This window comes from Barbus barbus (assembly GCF_936440315.1).
Source record: "Barbus barbus genome assembly, chromosome: 3".
NCBI lineage: Eukaryota > Metazoa > Chordata > Actinopteri > Cypriniformes > Cyprinidae > Barbus > Barbus barbus.
Window position 1 is genome coordinate 16,523,099 of NC_136731.1, and position 17,856 is coordinate 16,540,954.

A 17,856-nucleotide genomic window follows, 5' to 3' on the forward strand; every position below is an offset into this window, starting at 1 on the left:
CATTTAATTTGTCAAAAAAAAAAAAAATAATAATAATGTGGTTGTCCATGTTTTTGAATGTAAGCGCATTAGAAGCTAAAGAGGTTTCATGTTTTTCATCTGTTGTCTAGAAGCAGAAGTGAATGTAAGCAGTTAGGAGGTTTTTGTCATGCTGTGAATCACTGTGATATCCCCTCACTAACAGAGCTATCCCATGTGCTACAGTAATACACTGCAGAATCATCCACATCCACATTACTGACTGACAGATGACAGTCTGACTTGGTTGGATAAGACACTGTAAATTTAGACGAGGAGAATCCAGATCCATATTTAGGAGAGCTCCAGCTGTGATAAGAGTTTAAAACAAACTGAGGGGCTTCTCCTGCGATCTGTTTATACCAGCGTCCGCCATCAGTAGAGCTGCCGGTGTTACAGACCAACGAGAGTGTTTCTCCTTTACTGACTGTGATTAATGGAGGACTCTGAGTCACTTCAGTCACTCCACTGACACCTGCAGAATAAACACACACCATCACTGATACACAACACATATACATGAGCATCTGTAACTGCAGCCTAGAGACGTCTTACATGACAGAGTGATGATGAGGAGGATGAAGATGGTCAGCATGTTGTGAGTGTGTGATCTGAACAGACTGAACAGAGGAGAGCGATCAGAGACCAGCTTTAAAACAGACTGAAGAGAATGAAGAGGGAGGAGCCTCTCAGGCAAATAGTTTATTTACATAAATGCATTTATTAAAATGCTAAGCACACATTTTCAAAAAAATTCACACATCTTCAAACATATTGTGTCTTTTATAAGAGGACTGGATCTTCTGTAATCTGTTTGCCAGTCTTTTTTATTCATTTATTTATTTCACTTTATTTATTCTTGTTTATGTATAACTGAAGATTCTCTGATCATTTGTTGCTATGGTGTCTGGTTGGATGAACATCAAGTGAATCGATAAAAAGAGCTCAAAGAAACTGATCATTTACATAGAGCTGATTCTAACAGCAGGTGTTTCCTGTGTTAGGACTGAACTTCCTGTCCTGAAGAAAATCTCCACAGATCACTGCATCTGATACAAGACAAACTTCAGCAGTGTGTTTTTAGATCTATTCAGAGGATGGATAAAAAATCTCTTTAATTAATAGCATTATTAAGTGATCATTTCAAAGTAACATCTGTCCTATGAAATCAGCAAATGACTTTGACTTTCATGTACTAGTTTGTAGTGTTCAGTGGATTGTTTTATTGATTGTTATTATTTTTCATATTTAATTCAGCTCTTTTAATAAATTAAATAATATTATTAGAACTGTTCGGATACTCATTGCAGATATGGTTTATTTTTAATAGTGCTGCCTATTTTTAATAGTTCCTGCCTGTCACTGGACACAAAATAATAAGAAAAGTTTGATTAACATGCAGTTTATTTGAGTTTAGAAAGCACAATAATGTACATTTAAATGGAACATTTATTTAATTCAGAAAATGAAGCAAATAAGACACTTTATTTTGCTAGATTCTATCCATATTTTCTTCTACTCTATGCAAACAAACTGAATTACTCTCACATAAATCAAGAGGAGATCAAGCAGTTCAGTCGCTGCAGTCAGATTTCTTGATGCTTTTTCTGGAGGTTTTTGAGCCGACAGACACTAAACATGTCAGCTCTGTGTCTTTGTCCCACTCTGAGCTCTCAATGCTTAAATAACTGCTCATCTTGAACTTCTTATCAGGCTGCTGTTCAGCAGATCCAGTGAAGACGCCTTCAGTAACTGAGTTCCCGTTCACAAGCCAACGCACATCAGCAAAAGCCCCAGACATGTGATTGATCAGACACACCAGAGTGACTTTACTGGAGCTCAGCTCTTCTCTGGACGGACGGAGGATGTTCAGCTCAGGAGCAGCAGCAGCTGCATCTAAACACAAATCATCATCAACATCTGCAGACAGACCTTCATCTCCACCAGACAACTCAAATATTACAGTCTGACTGCATTTCAAACTTTATACATCTCTAAAATTTCACACATAAAATAAACAATTACTCTTTTTTTGCATCATTAAATAATTAATGAAAAGTGACATGTGCCCAAGTATGGTTACCTATTCCGCACCAATTTTAACCCATCCTAAATGCACACACACACACACAGCAGTGAACACACACCCGGAGCAGTGGGCAGCCAAAGCTGCAACACCCAAGGAGCAGTTGGGGGTTCGGTGTCTTGCTCAAGGGTCTCATCTCAGTCATGGTATTGAGGGTGGAGAGAGCGCTGGACATTTATTCCCCCCACCTACAATTCCTGCCCGACCTGAGACTCAAACTCGTAACCTTTGGGTTACAAGTCTGACTCGCTAACCATTAACCATCTAACCATTGGGAAGTCGTGGCGTAATGGTTAGAGAGTCGGACTCGTAATCCAAAAGTTGCGGGTTCGAGTCTTGGGCCGGCAGGGATTGTAGGTGGGGGGAGTGAATGTCCAGCGCTCTCTCCACCCTCAATACCACGACTGAGATGCCCTTGAGCAAGTCACCGAACCCCCAACTGCTCCCCGGGTGCCGCAGCATAAATGGCTGCCGACTGCTCCGGGTGTGTGTTCACTGCTGTGTGTGTGTTCACTGCTGTGTGTGTGCACGTTGGATGGGTTAAATGCAGAGCATGAATTCCGAGTATGGGTCACCATACTTGGCAGTATGTATGTCACTTAATTAGGCCAAAATTATTTGTTCACAGACAAAAATCAGTTGATTGTCATTTTGACATTGATTGTCAATTTAAATTGTCAAGTTTAAATTTTTGTTTTAGGTTAAAATGTACATGAATATATATGGCACTGTGTATATTTTATTTGCTGACAGTTTTATGCTATTTTTAATGATCTTTATTGTGTCTTCACTAGCTCGTTTTCGATGATCCTGCAGTTTGACAGATGATTGTTTAAAGCAAAATCTTTCATATAGTTTATCAATTAATTCATAAAAGCTGCATGCTTAATAATTATAATAGAATTGACAAAACACAGTTTTAGGTGTATTACAGTATACAGTTTTAGGTGTATTACAGCACGTCACTCTGCGGGTCAATTTCTCATGTGCTGTTTCACAAATAATGTACATAATTAAAAAAAAATATTTAAAAAAAATCTGTTACATTAAACACAAAGCTGATGTTCCTCAAATCAGGAGAACAGTCTGTTCAATACGACTACTAATAGCTGAATATAACATACAACTAATATATAAAACAGATAAAAGTTAAAGCTGTAGTGAAAGACTGGTTACTGGAGGCTCTGAGTCTGGATAAAACTGTCTGTGACTGAATTCACACATTTAACTGTAAATAAATAAAAAGGTAAACTAAAAAATAACGAGTTTATCTACAACTAGTGGACTATATACAGTGAGAAAAAAATGAAATAACAGTGGAAAGTATGGGATGATATTAGACTCAAAAGTTTTGTTCCTTGTCCGAATACCACAGTGATACATTTCATATGTTCAGCCGTACAAAAACCTCCTCAGTCTGTGAAGAGACACAAACAGAAGTGAAACACTCACTCGAGCTCAGCTGACTGTGTGCTTTACACATTTCATTGATGGAGAAATGATTCAGATTCAAACACAATCACTCTGTTTCAGTCGTCATGTTGGTTGTGTTTGACTGCTGTGTGTTAAAGTGCTTTGAAACACAATCTCATTTGTAGCTGTTGTTATCTGCAGGTGTCAGTGACTGTGGAGAATCCTGCTGTAGTCAATCACAGTGAATGAAGCTCATAAAGTCTCTCTGAACATGAACTCATGGATCTACCGTTCCTTACAAACCCACAGGACTTTCTGTCTTCTGAGGAGCACACAAGGAGAAATTCAGCAGAATCTCCAAGCTGCTCTTTTACATTTAATCAAAGCATAAAGTGATCAGTGACTGTCCAGCTATACAAACAGGACAAAAAAAAAACATAAGAGATGAGTTAAATTACAGGACAGTTTAGTAAAAATAATCTACAGAATATTCTCAGGATGTGTGGTTAGTCTTTATTTCATCATGAATCTGAGATGAAGTAGTGTTCTTACATTTCATCTGTTGTCTAGGAGCAGAAGTGAATGTGAGCGGTGAGGAGGTTTTTGTCATGCTGTGAATCACTGTGATATGTGCTCTTCAGCAGAGTCATCCCATGTGTTACAGTAATAGACTGCAGAATCAGCCACATCCACATTACTGATGATCAGACGATAATCTGATGGAGATGAATGTGTTGATGTGAATTTAGGAGCCGAGAAACCAGATCCATATTTGACTGCGCTCCAGCCATGATGTAAACTTAACACAAACTGAGGAACTCCTCCTGGAGTCTGTTTGTACCATACAGCAATATTAGTTACTGTCCCCAGATTACAGTCCAGTTGAGCTGTTTCTCCTTTACTGACTGTGATTAATGGACTCTGAGTCACTACAGTCACTCCACTGACACCTGCAGAATAAACACAACCTTTACATGAGATTGAGTGTCAAATCACTTCAAATCCTCAGATCTGATGAACACTTACAGGTCAGAAGAGTGAAGAAAGCGCAGGATATTGTGATCATCTTGTGATTTGGTGTTGATGTGTGAAGATGAGCAGTGCTGTAGAATAATGCTGAGATCAGATCAGAGAGAGAGACTTTAAGAAGTAAAGAGAAAGACCCTCCCACCAAACACAACACACACTCAACACATCTGAACTCCAGTGTGTTTTGAGGAGATGCAGCTGCTGTAGAGTAAATTTATCCATCCATTAAAACATTAATTTTAATAATTTCCCCCTGTTTTATGTATACATAAGAATTTAAGAACATGAACTGAAACAGAAATAAATGTGTGTTGTGAGGAGGTTAGTATTAGCACTCATTCGCAGAGCTGTCACACATCTTACAAGAAACTGCAACACCCACATATCCCAAATAACACACAGCACTGATTCTGACCAGAACATAGTCAGGTCAATCTGTAGACCTCAGCAGTAAGTTGATGTGCGTTATAGTGTCAGATTTTCTTCTGATGTATTGTACAGCTTTGATTGAGAATCTACACAAAATCTTAAAACCAGGTTTAGGTTTAAGATGCACAGAAATCACCCCTGGAGGAGGGATATAACATCATACCAATGGTCAAGAATGTCAAGAAATTTCACTCTGACTTCTATCTTGGTGTAACTGTATTGGTTACTACCTTCCTTGGGTTCCTTAAGCTAGGTGGTATTTACATACACAATAATAACATGGCATTTTAGTGTTTCTCTTGTTGCTCAAGTAATTGTTTAACCAGTAAGCAGTCTATATATATATATCCTCTTGTATTAACTCAAAATTATACACAAAAACCACGCAAGGATACTGAAATTACCAATTTTACTGAAATAAATGTAAAAGAATCAAGCTTTAGGTTTTTTTGTGTTTTTAAATGTAAAATAGAATAACAATTATACAAATAAGCAATTGGAATTTCATAAATTCACAGATAAATCTCTAAAAATATCAATCAGCACATTTCACTTATTAATTTTGTTGTAGATAGTCCTCTTTCCCTCTTTGTAGGAATACACCTTTAAATTTCAGTACCCAGCTCTCCCAAACTTACGTCTAACCCCTCTCTATAGTGTAAGTTCTCCGTTCTCGTTTTGACAACACACTAACTACAGAAACTATTGTAACACATTACAGCATTATGTACGCTATATTTTTGTGTAACAATTTAACAAGATGATCACACGCTCTTCTCCCCTCATGCTCTCCTCCGATAACCTTTACCTCCCTTATTCCCGTCACATTCACCTTAATTTAGATCACTGATTGGACACCCAACAGGGACAAGTGAACACGATTGGCTGAACAGGAATGTCAAATTACAAAAATAAAAAATAAATACCCCCATCAACTTAAACAAATATTTACTACCCTATACAATAGTGAGTACATTCAATACATATAAAAATGTAAACCTGTTAAATTATTATACCGGGTTACAGCTGGTTATTCACTCCCCCCACCTACAATCCCTGAAGGTGATGATACACGAGGCAACATTTTGAGCAATGTTGCCGGCCAACTTTGGGCAATGTTGCCGTCAACCGGCAACCAGGTGAGACACAGGGCAACTAATTAGGGCAACGGACAGTTTGCAACAACCAATCAGAGAGGAGCAAATCTGTTGCCAAGGAGACGGACACAGCAAAGATGGACGCGGAAACTTTTGCAGCTGTTACTGTTGTCTTGGCTTCAACAATTTTACTTAAGTAAGTATAGCACAAAACTAAATAGATTATCTGGTTAAAACGCAATTTGCCATAGTTATTAGACACAACAATTTATATTACATGTAATTATTCCATCATTTTAGATGATTTAACTTTCAAAATAGTATTGTGATGGGTATGCAGTATTAAATATCCCAGGGGTTAAAAATTATGAAAGACCGGTGTATCAATAAACTGTCAGTACTGGAGAAGTTAAGAAAATACTTAATATTAAGAAAATATACATACATTTATTATTGCTAAGTTAAACATTATCTTGGTAATTCTATCTCGCGCTGAAAGCATGTTGAAACGTTGAAAGCACAATAATCCGAGCTGGAGACGCTGTTTTTAAGGCTGATTTGTGTGCGCGTATCAAAAAGGGAAAGCAAATTTGAGGCTTTGAGTGTGCGTCCAAACGATCAAATACACACACGTCAGTATTTTGAGAGTATTCATTTAAACACAGTTTAAGTCTTAAATTGATGTGAACAGCAGGGAGAAAATCAAACAACCAAATGTAAAGAGAAAATCACTCAGTTATTTTAATCTGAATAAATTAGCTTTAATACGCATTAATCTATCAAATTACACTGTGAACAACTATGCAGTGTAATTTTACATTCGGCTATTTTATTAGATTTCTTTGTAGGGTATTTTACTTAGACTAGAAAATAAAAATAAAAATAAAGCACCATTTAGTACATTTGTATCTTTGTCATTTTTTTTTTTTTTTGTTACTTTGTTTCTTTGTTCATGTTCTTAAACACACAGGTGCATTTACAAATTGATGCTTTAATTGAAAATAACTGCCTTCTTTTTGAATATATTTTAAATGTAATTTTGTCTTTTGATTTCAAAGCTAAATTTTCAGCATCCTGAACTACTTCAGTTACATTCAGAATATATGCAATTTTCTGATTTGCTGCTCAAAACACATTTATTATTATTATGTTGAAAACAGCTGAGTAGAATGTTTCAGGTTTCTTGAATAGAAAGTTCAGAAGAACAGCATTTATTTGAAATAGAAATCTTTTGTAATATTATAAATGTCTTTATCATCACTTTTGATAAATTTAAAGCATCCTTGCTAAATAAAAATTTATACTTTTTTATATTTACTAAAAAAAAAAAATTATAGACTCCAAGCTTTTGAATGATCTTTTAGATCTTTCTATTCATCAAAGAATCCTGAAAAAAAAAATTAACTCAGCTGTTTTAAATATTGAGAACAACAACAACAAAAAAAATGAATTATATATATATATATATATATATGTGTGTGTGTGTGTGTGTGTGTGTGTGTGTGTGTGCCATAACATTATCAAAAAAATTAAGTAACCTTTTAATTTAATTCATCTCAGGAAAAAAGAAAAAAGGACATGGACCAGAAAATGGCTGTTGAGGAGGAAGAGGGGGTGTTACAGCCAGTTACTGAGGGAGCTGGCTGACGAAGATGCTCCTAGCTACAGAAACTGGCTACGAATGGGGCAAACCACATTCAGCAATCTGGTGAGCCTGGTAGAACCATCATTAAGAAGGCAAGACACAGTGATGAGGGAGGCAATACCTGTTGGGGAGAGACTGGCAATAACATTGAGGTACTTGGCCACAGGACAGACCTTCTCCTCTCTAGAATACACATTCCGGGTTAGTAGGCACAGCATTTCCAGGATTGTAGTCGAAACCTGTGAGGCTCTTTACAAGGCATTACAACAGGATTACCTCGAAGTACCATCCACAGATGAGGAGTGGAAATACATCTCCACGAGATTTGAGGAGAGGTGGAACTTCCCACATTGCATCGGTGCCTTAGATGGCAAGCATGTCAACTGTCACGAGTCCGGGCCCTGCGCTTCTCCCTGTCGCCACCAGAGGTCACCATCTCCCTTCCTCCCGGACTCATCATGTAAATACATACACCTGTCACATCACACACACCTGTCCCACTCATTACACCCACAGCTGTTCCCAATTTCCATGGACTATTTATGCACCACACTCCTACTACTCTGTCTGGTGAGATTAATTGTTATTGTTATTTCATGGACTGTTTGTTGCTAGTGTTTGCTCTGGGCTTTTTCTGTTTTGTTTTGTGCCGTGTTGGCCTTTTTGTTTTGATTAAAGAGCCTTACCTGCACTTGGACCCAGACTCGTCTTTCCACGGTGCTTTTCACAGCGTCCTGTGACAGAATCTCAACAGCTTGTGATGTGACAGGTGTATGTATTTACATGATGAGTACGGGAGGAAGGGAGATGGTGACCTCTGGTGGTGACAGGGAGAAGCGCAGGGCCCGGACTCATGACGGTCAACATCCAGCCTCCACCAAATTCAGCGTCCCATTACTACAACTACAAAGGTTTTAATTCAATAGTTCTCATGGCTCTAGTAGATGCGGACCTGAAATTTATTTACATTGATGTAGGGACAAATGGCAGAGTTAGTGATGGGGGAGTTTGGGCCAAGTGTGGGCTGAGCCAGGCATTGGAAGAAAACACACTGAACATACCACCACCAGAAGACCTGCCTGGACGTCAGACCCCTGTCCCTTATGTTGTTGTGGCAGATGAGGCCTTTGGTTTGAAGCCATGGATGATGAGACCATACCCAAGAATACAACTGGATAACAACAAGCGAATCTTTAACTACAGGCTCTCTCGTGCACGCATTGAAAATGTTTTTGGAATCCTGGCAAACAGATTCAGAGTTTTTCGCCAAGCAATTACTCTGGAACCTTCCAAGGCTGTAATAATAACAAAGGCAGCTTGTGTTCTTCACAACTACCTGAGAACCGAATCCCTTACCCGTTACACCTACACACCTCCCAGTTTGGTGGATCAGGAGGAAACAGAAACAGGTCAACTCATTCACGGACCTTGGAGGGAAGAATCACACTGTCTGCACCCTATTGCAGCTTCTTCAGACAGGAACTCGTCTTTACAGGCAAAACAAGTGAGAGAGGAGTACTGTAGCTACTTCAACACAAATGGAGCAGTAAGCTGGCAAGAGAATGCAATGTCTTGACTTCTTATGCTTCCTCCACACTGTCACAACCTCAACCAATTTGTTTAATGTACAGAACACAAGAAGATGATAATAAATGAAACACTACAAATCAAATACATGTTGTTTTGTTTATTATTTTTCACTTCAGCCACCTTTGCAAATGTAAAACATAAAATACAAAATGAAATAAGTTAAATAAGTTAATATACTATATTATTATATATTACTGTTATATTAAATAAATTAAAATTACAGATTAATACACACACTAATATACATACTAGTCCTCATCTTGGACAGCATGAGCCAGCTCAATTATCTGCCTTTTGAGCTTCTTCACCTTGTTGTCAGGCAGAGTTTCTAGACAGCTCTCAAGATAATTTAAAAACCCTGTGTGTGGTGAGGAGGCCTTTTTTTTTAGGAAACCCACAGCATACTGCATGGCCTCTGCAGCTTTATCAATTTTTTGCTTTCTGGGCTCAGACACCGCTTTGTGGCACTGGGGTTGAGGTGGAGTAGTAGGAGTATGTGTTGAAGGAAAGAAGGAAGGAGAAGGAGAAGTAGAAGGAAAAGGAGAAGATGTGATGTGATGTTCTGTGGAGGCTGGGATGTTGAGGGAGCATCCGAAACAGTCAAGTTGTCAGAGCTTTCTTCAGGGGTGCAGGGGTCATGTAGAAAGGACAGGATGTTGTAATACTTCCACTTGGGGTGGTAAACATCTTCAGCTCCGGACCCAGATTTGCTGCTCTTCAGCACCATGCTGTGCTCCCTCAAAAACATAGTACGGAGGTTTTTAAACTTCCTCTTGATGTCTTCCTCTAAGAATAACAGTAACATATATACTCTATAGGTGATATGACAAAGTAGGGCTGTGGCACTGACAAGCTACGCAATATTGCATTCATTATTATAGCCAGGCTTATTTCATATATATGCATAAAGAAATTTTCACAATTGGATGTACCGGTAACTTGCTGAACATCTGACGCTGACAGAGAGTCTGGAAGGCTTTCGTTTTAAGGTCCCGGTGTTTATATAGTTTTGATTTTGGGTTCCACAGGTAGTCATTCTCTGTATGTGTACACGGACAGACAAAACAAGACAATGTTAGATAAACACTGTTAACGAAATAAGTCAGCTAGCTAGCTAACTATGTAGTAAAATCATGAATTACAAGCTGAGCACATTAAAGGAGCAATAAGTGATCTCCTAGAATTGTTGCTGAACACTGTCGATATTTGAAATGAACCCAAACAAACACGCCCCCCTTTGCTCCACCTTCAAAATTCTTGTACATGCTACTGCCTGGTCTCAAACCCCGATCGCATCGGGCTAAAAAGTATGCCGGTGTACCTAGATCAGGGAAGATAGGTTTACCTGCACAGCTCTCACCAGCTCTGGCCTCCATTTCACACACAATGCAAGAGTGGATGTCGCGAAAAATAAAGCTAATATAATAAATGAATGAAAAGGAAGCACAAACAACACAGAAGACCTAACTTAACGTTACACAAGAATATACAAGCAAGAGTTTGTTGTTGATCGCCAGCAGCACCAGCACCAGCTCCAGACAAACAACTCAAAACTAACATTACAACAACAGTATTTCTTTTTTTCAGTGAAACCGCAAATCAAGTTAATACTCATGTATGGAGATTAAACATTTCCGTTTTCAGACATTACCGCTTAACTTTAGGTCTCTCTATTATTGCGGGTCCCAGAGCTCTTGCCTGATCATAACCCTTCATTTTACAGTAATATTTATCTGAACTTTTCTCTTTTGTATACTCTTATCTCTTTTTCTACATACTTTCTGCAAATCGCTCTCTCCTATCGTTTGCTATGGTGCTCCGTCCGACCAGTTTTTAAAAATTGCTTACTGCATCTTTAAGTTGGATAACTGTAAGTGTTTTAAGCATTAAATAAGGTAAATGATCTGTTTTGGGTTGAAACATGACAACTTACCAGCGTAAAAATATATAAGGTTACGCTCCTTTTCTTCGCTCCACTGCAGCTGAGAAACCGCCATCTTGTTTGAATTTTTCTGACAGCTCCAAGTTGGTCACGTGATTCGCTGCTTGCATTCTGATTGGAGGATCTCAAAAATTGCCGACTACAGATCTGACGGATCCAGATACAATTTTGTTGCCCATTCTCAATGGAAAAGTGGCTGAGCAACATCGCTTGGCAACATTACCGGGCAACATTGCTCAAAATGTTGCCTCGTGTATCATCACCTTGAGACTCGAACCCACGACCTTCGGGTTACAAGTCCAACTCTCTAACCATTAGGCCTCGACTACCTCATGAGTAAGATATGGTGGGATAGAAATTATTAGACCACATCAGACTACAGTTTAGAGCAGGGGTGGCCAACATCGGTCCTGGAGAGCCACAGTCCTGCAGAGTTTTACTCCAGCCTTGATAAAAACTCACCTGCCTGTAGCTTCTGGTAACCTTTAGACCCTGTTTAGCTTGTTCAGGTGTGTTTGACCGCTGGAGCTGAACTCTGCAGGACTGTGATTCTCCAGGATTGACATTGGCCTCTCCTGGTTTAGATACCAGTCACTCTATAGTCTTTTTTCTCTGTAAGCTAGTAAGATAATCAAAATGAAGTCCAGTTCCAACAAACTGTTCTTTCCGAATATGTAAACATGTTCATGTTTTGGTTTTGACATTTTTAACCTTTTTTGTTATATTTATTTGGTCAAACGGAGAAGACAAGACAGGTTTTAGCAATGAGACATGAAACGTGGGGTTAATTCTAAGTGAACGGGGAAGAAACAAACGGTAGGAAACAGGGTTAACTTTCCTTGCTATGCGAAAAGGCCCAATGTATTTCTGGGAGAGCTTCCTAGATTCGACCCGAAGGGGCAGATTCTTGGTGGCTAACCAGACTCTTTGACCAGCTCGGAAATTAGGCGCCATCCGACGGCGGCGATTAGCCTGACGTTGGTATCTCTGGGAAGTCTGATGAAGGGCACGTCTAACCTTTCTCCAGGTCTGCCGACAGCGTTGGACAAAACGCCGGACCGAGGGAACGTCAACCTGTGACTCTTCCTCAGGGAACAATGGGGGGGTATACCCGAACTGGCATTCAAAGGGGGACAGCCCAGTGGCCGATGACTGGAGGGTGTTGTGGGTATATTCTGCCCATATGATGTAGGTAGCCCAAGAGGTGGGGTTATTGGCTGCCATACACCGCAGAGTGGTCTCCAGATCCTGGTTAACCGGTTCCGTCTGGCCATTAGACTCAGGATGGAACCCAGACGATAGGCTGGCTGTGGCCCCAACCAGTTTGCAGAAGGCCCCCCAGAACCGGGACGAGAACTGGGGCCCTCGGTCGGAGACCATATCCAGGGGAATTCCAAACACCCGGAAGACATGGTTCATGAGGAGCTCTGCTGTCTCTTTGGCCGAAGGCAATTTGGGCAGGGGAATGAACCGTGCGGCTTTAGAAAACCGGTCCACAACCACCAGGATGACAGTGTCGCCTTGGGATGGTGGGAGTCCCGTGACAAAGTCAAGAGAAAGGTGCGACCATGGCCTACGGGGAACGGGTAAGGGATGGAGCAGTCCCTGAGGTCGCCGACGTGTAGTCTTTCCCTGGCTGCACACGGAGCAGGCCTCCACATAGACCTTAACGTCCTCCTTGATGGACGGCCACCAAAACCGCCGCTGGAGGAAGTCAAGAGTGCGGGTAATTCCCGGGTGGCACGTCAAGGGAGACTCATGACCCCACTGCAAGACCCGGGCACGGGCTGATCGAGGAACGTATAGGCGTCCCGCTGGACCACCTCCTGGGTCTGGCTCTTGGGCTTGAGCCTCTCGTACCACCCTTTCCAGTTCCCACTGAAGGGGCGCGACAATCCTAGACCTCGGGATGACTGATGACAAAGGCTTTTCTTGTGTCTCGGGAGAGTAGGCTCGGGACAGGGCATCCGGCTTGACATTTTTGGTGCCGGGTCTGTAAGACAGGAGAAACTGGAATCGATTAAAAAACAAGGACCATCGGGCCTGCCGAGGGTTCAGCCGCTTAGCCTGCTGGAGATATTCCAGGTTCTTGTGGTCCGTGAGAACCTGGAAATGGTGCTGAGCCCCTTCAAGCCAATGGCGCCACTCCTCCAAGGCGAGTTTATCCGCGAGCAACTCTCAATCCCCCACATGGTAGTTGCGCTCCGCATCCGAAAGGCGACGAGACATGAAGGCGCAAGGGTGTACTTTTCCATCCTCACCCCTTTGTGACAGGATGGCTCCTACGCCCACCTCCGAGGCGTCCACCTTCACCACGAAAGGTCTTTCTGGGTCAGGGATCGAGAGAATGGGAGCAGACGTGAAGCGGCGCTTGAGCTCCTCGAAGGCCCTCGCTGCCGCCGGACCCCAGTGAATCTTGATTCCTCCCCCCTTGGTCAGTGCCGTCAAGGGGGCCACCACAGAGCTGAAGTTAGTAATGAACCTCCTATAGAAGTTTGCAAAGCCGATGAACCGTTGAACCTCCTTAACTGTGGTGGGAATAGGCCAGTTGAGAACAGCCTCAACCTTCTTAGGGTCCATCTCCACGTGGCTAGGAGTGATGATGAACCCGAGAAACTGAGCCCGGGTAACATGAAACTCACATTTCTCGGGCTTCACGTAGAGATGATTGTCAAGGAGTCTCTGAAGGACCCTGCTGACGTGCCCCTCGTGCTCCTTCAATGACCCCGAGAAAATGAGAATGTCGTCAAGATATACAAAGATGAACTGATTAAGCATGTCCCGAAGAACGTCATTTATCAGTGCTTGGAACACAGCAGGGGCATTGGTGAGCCCGAACGGCATCACCAGATACTCATAGTGGCCCGTGGGGGTGTTGAAGGCCGTCTACCATTCGTCCCCCTGTCGGATCCGCACGAGATGGTAAGCGTTGCGTAGATCCAGTTTAGTAAAAATGGAAGCCCCTTGTAGTAGCTCGAAAGCAGTGGCCATGAGAGGAAGGGGATATCGATTACGAAACATGATCTTGTTGAGGCCCCGGTAATCAATACATGGCCTAAGACCTCCGTCTTTCTTTCCCACAAAGAAGAAGCCTGCCCCAGCCGGGGATGTAGAGGTGCGGATTATGCCGGCTGCTACGGATTCCTTAATGTAGGTATCCATTGCTGTGCGCTCGGGGGAAGACAAGGAGAAGATCCGACCCCTGGGAGGGCAAGAGCCAGGGAGTAGCTCAATGGCACAGTCGTAGGGGCGGTGAGGTGGTAAGGAGGTGGCCCGGGACTTGCTGAACACAGTTTTGAACTCATGATAGGAACTGGGGACTCGAGACAGGTCGACAGACTCTTGAAACTCGGAACTAGGGGCTGAGTGAGATGGTGAGATGGCAAGTGGAATCCCAACTCTGAATGGTGCCGGCGGACCAGTCGATCCGGGGATTATGTTTGCATAGCCAGGGGTGGCCCAGGATAACAGGGTACTCGGGAGAGTCAATCAGATACAAGGTCTCCTCCTGCTGGTGTTAAGATGGTAAGTTGCAGGGACCGAATGGCCTCTGTTATTCTGCCCGGTTCCAGAGGTCTACCATCCAACGCCGTAACTGCCTGGGGATGAGGAAAAGGTTGGGTAGGGATTCCAAGTTCCTTAGCCAAGGATAGATCCAGGAAGTTGCCTGCGGCACCGGAATCGATCATGGCCTGGACCAGATGCTGGTGGCCTTCCCAGGACAGAGTGGCTGGAACCGCTAGAACGGCATTAGTAGGAGGAGCTCCAATTTTCCCCATCACGGCCCTCCTGTAGCCGGGTGGGGATAAGCGTTTCCCGAGAGCTCGGAACAAGTGGAGCGAAAGTGGCCGGAAGCACCACAGTAGAGGCAACGTTGCTCCCTCATGCGACGTTCCCTCTCGCTGGGAGAGAGCCTGGAACGACCCAACTGCATGTCCTCTGGGGAGTCATGGAGCTGTTCAGGGACCGGAGAAGCCCTGGATGCAGGAATACGAACTGGGGAAACAGATCTGCTCACATGAACCTGGGACTGAGGCGCTTTACGACGAGCCACCCTCCGCGCTCTCAGGCGATTGTCCAGGCTGATGGCCATCGCAATGAGGGACTCAAGATCAGCAGCTGGTTCTCGGATGGCTAACTCATCTTGAAGGGGCTCGGACAGCCCTCCCTGAAAGCAGACCATCAACGCCTCATTGTTCCATCCACTTCCTGCCGCGATGGTCCGAACTCGATAGCGAAATCTGCTGTGCTGCGGGAGCCTTGACTGAGTGTAAGCAGGCGCTTGGAAGCTTCCCGACCACTGACTGGATGATCAAATACTTGCTTGAACTCTTCTTTAAAGGCCACGTAGGACTCACAACAGGCATCTTGGGATTGCCACACCGCGGAGGCCCAGGAGAGCGCCTTGTCTGAAAGAAGGGCAATTATGTAAGCAATCTTGGAGCGATCTGTAGGAAAGCTTGAGGGCTGGAGCTCGAAGGTCAGGGAACACTGGGTGAGAAACCCCTGGCAGGAATTTGGATCCCCAGCAAAGGACTTGGGAGGTGGTAATCGAGGCTCTGCAACTGAAGCAGAGGGAGGTGAAGCAGAGGGAGGTGAAGCACCCGGGAGCCGTTCAAAGAGCTGGCGGATGGAATCCATCACATCGGACATGAGTTGAGAGTGTTTGGTCATTAGCTCCTCCTGATGGCTGAGAACGGCTTCATGGCGCTGGAATGATGACTCGTGTTGGGCAATCACTGCCAACAGGTCCTTGGAGGTGATTGTTTCTGGGTCCATGTGTGCCTCGGTTTTTCTGTCACGACCCGGGCTTGAACTCGGGTCTCTGGTGTGATGGTCCTGAGCCACGGAAGTGGTGAAGTTGGACCCAAAAGAAACACTTAAGGCATTACTCCAGGAAATTAAGATTTAATAAAAAAATCTTTGCAAGGATAACTCAACAAAAGTTCTTCTCGAATTGAGGAATTACAACATCAACAACGATGGAAAACCAAAAGAGAAAATAAAAACTCCACGAGGGGAGAAAACACAGTCAGATAGCAAATACAGGTCCTTTTCAAAAAATTAGCATATTGTGATAAAGTTCATTATTTTCTGTAATGTACTGATAAACATTAGACTTTCATATATTTTAGGTTCATTACAACACAACTGAAGTAGTTCAAGCCTTTTATTGTTTTAATATTGATGATTTTGGCATACAGCTCATGAAAACCCAAAATTCCTATCTAAAAAAATTAGCATATTTCATCCGACCAATAAAAGAATGGCCATTATGTTCATTTATGCACTCAATACTTGGTCGGGAATCCTTTTGCAGAAATGACTGCTTCAATGTGGCGTGGCATGGAGGCAATCAGCCTGTGGCACTGCTGAGGTGTTATGGAGGCCCAGGATGCTTCGATAGCGGCCTTAAGCTCATCCAGAGTGTTGGGTCTTGCGTCTCTCAACTTTCTCTTCACAATATCCCACAGATTCTCTATGGGGTTCAGGTCAGGAGAGTTGGCAGGCCAATTGAGCACAGTAATACCATGGTCAGTAAACCATTTACCAGTGGTTTTGGCACTGTGAGCAGGTGCCAGGTCGTGCTGAAAAATGAAATCTTCATCTCCATAAAGCTTTTCAGCAGATGGAAGCATGAAGTGCTCCAAAATCTCCTGATAGCTAACTGCATTGACCCTGCCCTTGATAAAACACAGTGGACCAACACCAGCAGCTGACATGGCACCCCAGACCATCACTGACTGTGGGTACTTGACACTGGACTTCAGGCATTTTGGCATTTCCCTCTCCCCAGTCTTCCTCCAGACTCTGGCACCTTGATTTCCGAATGACATGCAAAATTTGCTTTCATCCGAAAAAAGTACTTTGGACCACTGAGCAACAGTCCAGTGCTGCTTCTCTGTAGCCCAGGTCAGGCGCTTCTGCCGCTGTTTCTGGTTCAAAAGTGGCTTGACCTGGGGAATGCGGCACCTGTAGCCCATTTCCTGCACACGCCTGTACACGGTGGCTCTGGATGTTTCTACTTCAGACTCAGTCCACTGCTTCCGCAGGTCCCCCAAGGTCTGGAATCGGTCCTTCTCCACAATCTTCCTCAGGGTCCGGTCACCTCTTCTCGTTGTGCTGCGTTTTCTGCCACACTTTTTCCTTCCCACAGACTTCCCACTGAGGTGCCTTGATACAGCACTCTGGGAACAGCCTATTCGTTCAGAAATTTCTTTCTGTGTCTTACCCTCTTGCTTGAGGGTGTCAATGATGGCCTTCTGGACAGCAGTCAGGTCGGCAGTCTTACCCATGATTGCGGTTTTGAGTAATGAACCAGGCTGGGAGTTTTTAAAAGCCTCAGGAATCTTTTGCAGGTGTTTAGAGTTAATTAGTTGATTCAGATGATTAGGTTAATAGCTCATTTAGAGAACCTTTTCATGATATGCTAATTTTTTGAGATAGGAATTTTGGGTTTTCATGAGCTGTATGCCAAAATCATCAATATTAAAACAATAAAAGGCTTGAACTACTTCAGTTGTGTTGTAATGAATCTAAAATATATGAAAGTCTAATGTTTATCAGTACATTACAGAAAATAATGAACTTTATCACAATATGCTAA

General features: G+C 42.8%; 1 protein-coding gene and 1 gene segment (V, D, J or C); both read right to left on the minus strand.

Annotated features, from left to right (window-relative positions):
* Positions 1-158: 158 nt before the first annotated feature.
* On the minus strand, positions 159-613 carry LOC306858334 (Ig kappa chain V-VI region NQ2-48.2.2-like). The segment is given in 2 exons: positions 574-613; positions 159-493 (listed from the first exon to the last, which is right to left on the minus strand).
* Positions 614-1,544: 931 nt separating this feature from the next.
* On the minus strand, positions 1,545-4,821 carry LOC306858340 (immunoglobulin lambda-1 light chain-like). Its single transcript, XM_079398833.1, has 3 exons — positions 4,544-4,821; positions 4,140-4,467; positions 1,545-1,988 (listed from the first exon to the last, which is right to left on the minus strand). Exons 1-3 carry the CDS (start codon positions 4,581-4,583, stop codon positions 1,592-1,594), a joined length of 765 nt encoding a protein of 254 aa, XP_079254959.1. The 5' UTR covers positions 4,584-4,821; the 3' UTR covers positions 1,545-1,591.
* Positions 4,822-17,856: the final 13,035 nt, after the last annotated feature.

Excerpts from the sequence above, each read along its gene's own strand:
- LOC306858340 (XM_079398833.1), bottom strand. The coding sequence starts at position 4,583 with ATGATCACAATATCCTGCGCTTTCTTCACTCTTCTGACCT. Across the intron at positions 4,468-4,543 it reads TTTCTTCACTCTTCTGACCT|GTGTCAGTGGAGTGACTGTA; the intron begins GTAAGTGTTCAT and ends TTTATTCTGCAG. Across the intron at positions 1,989-4,139 it reads GCTGAAGAGCACATATCACA|TCAGACTGTAATATTTGAGT; the intron begins GTGATTCACAGC and ends TTTGAAATGCAG.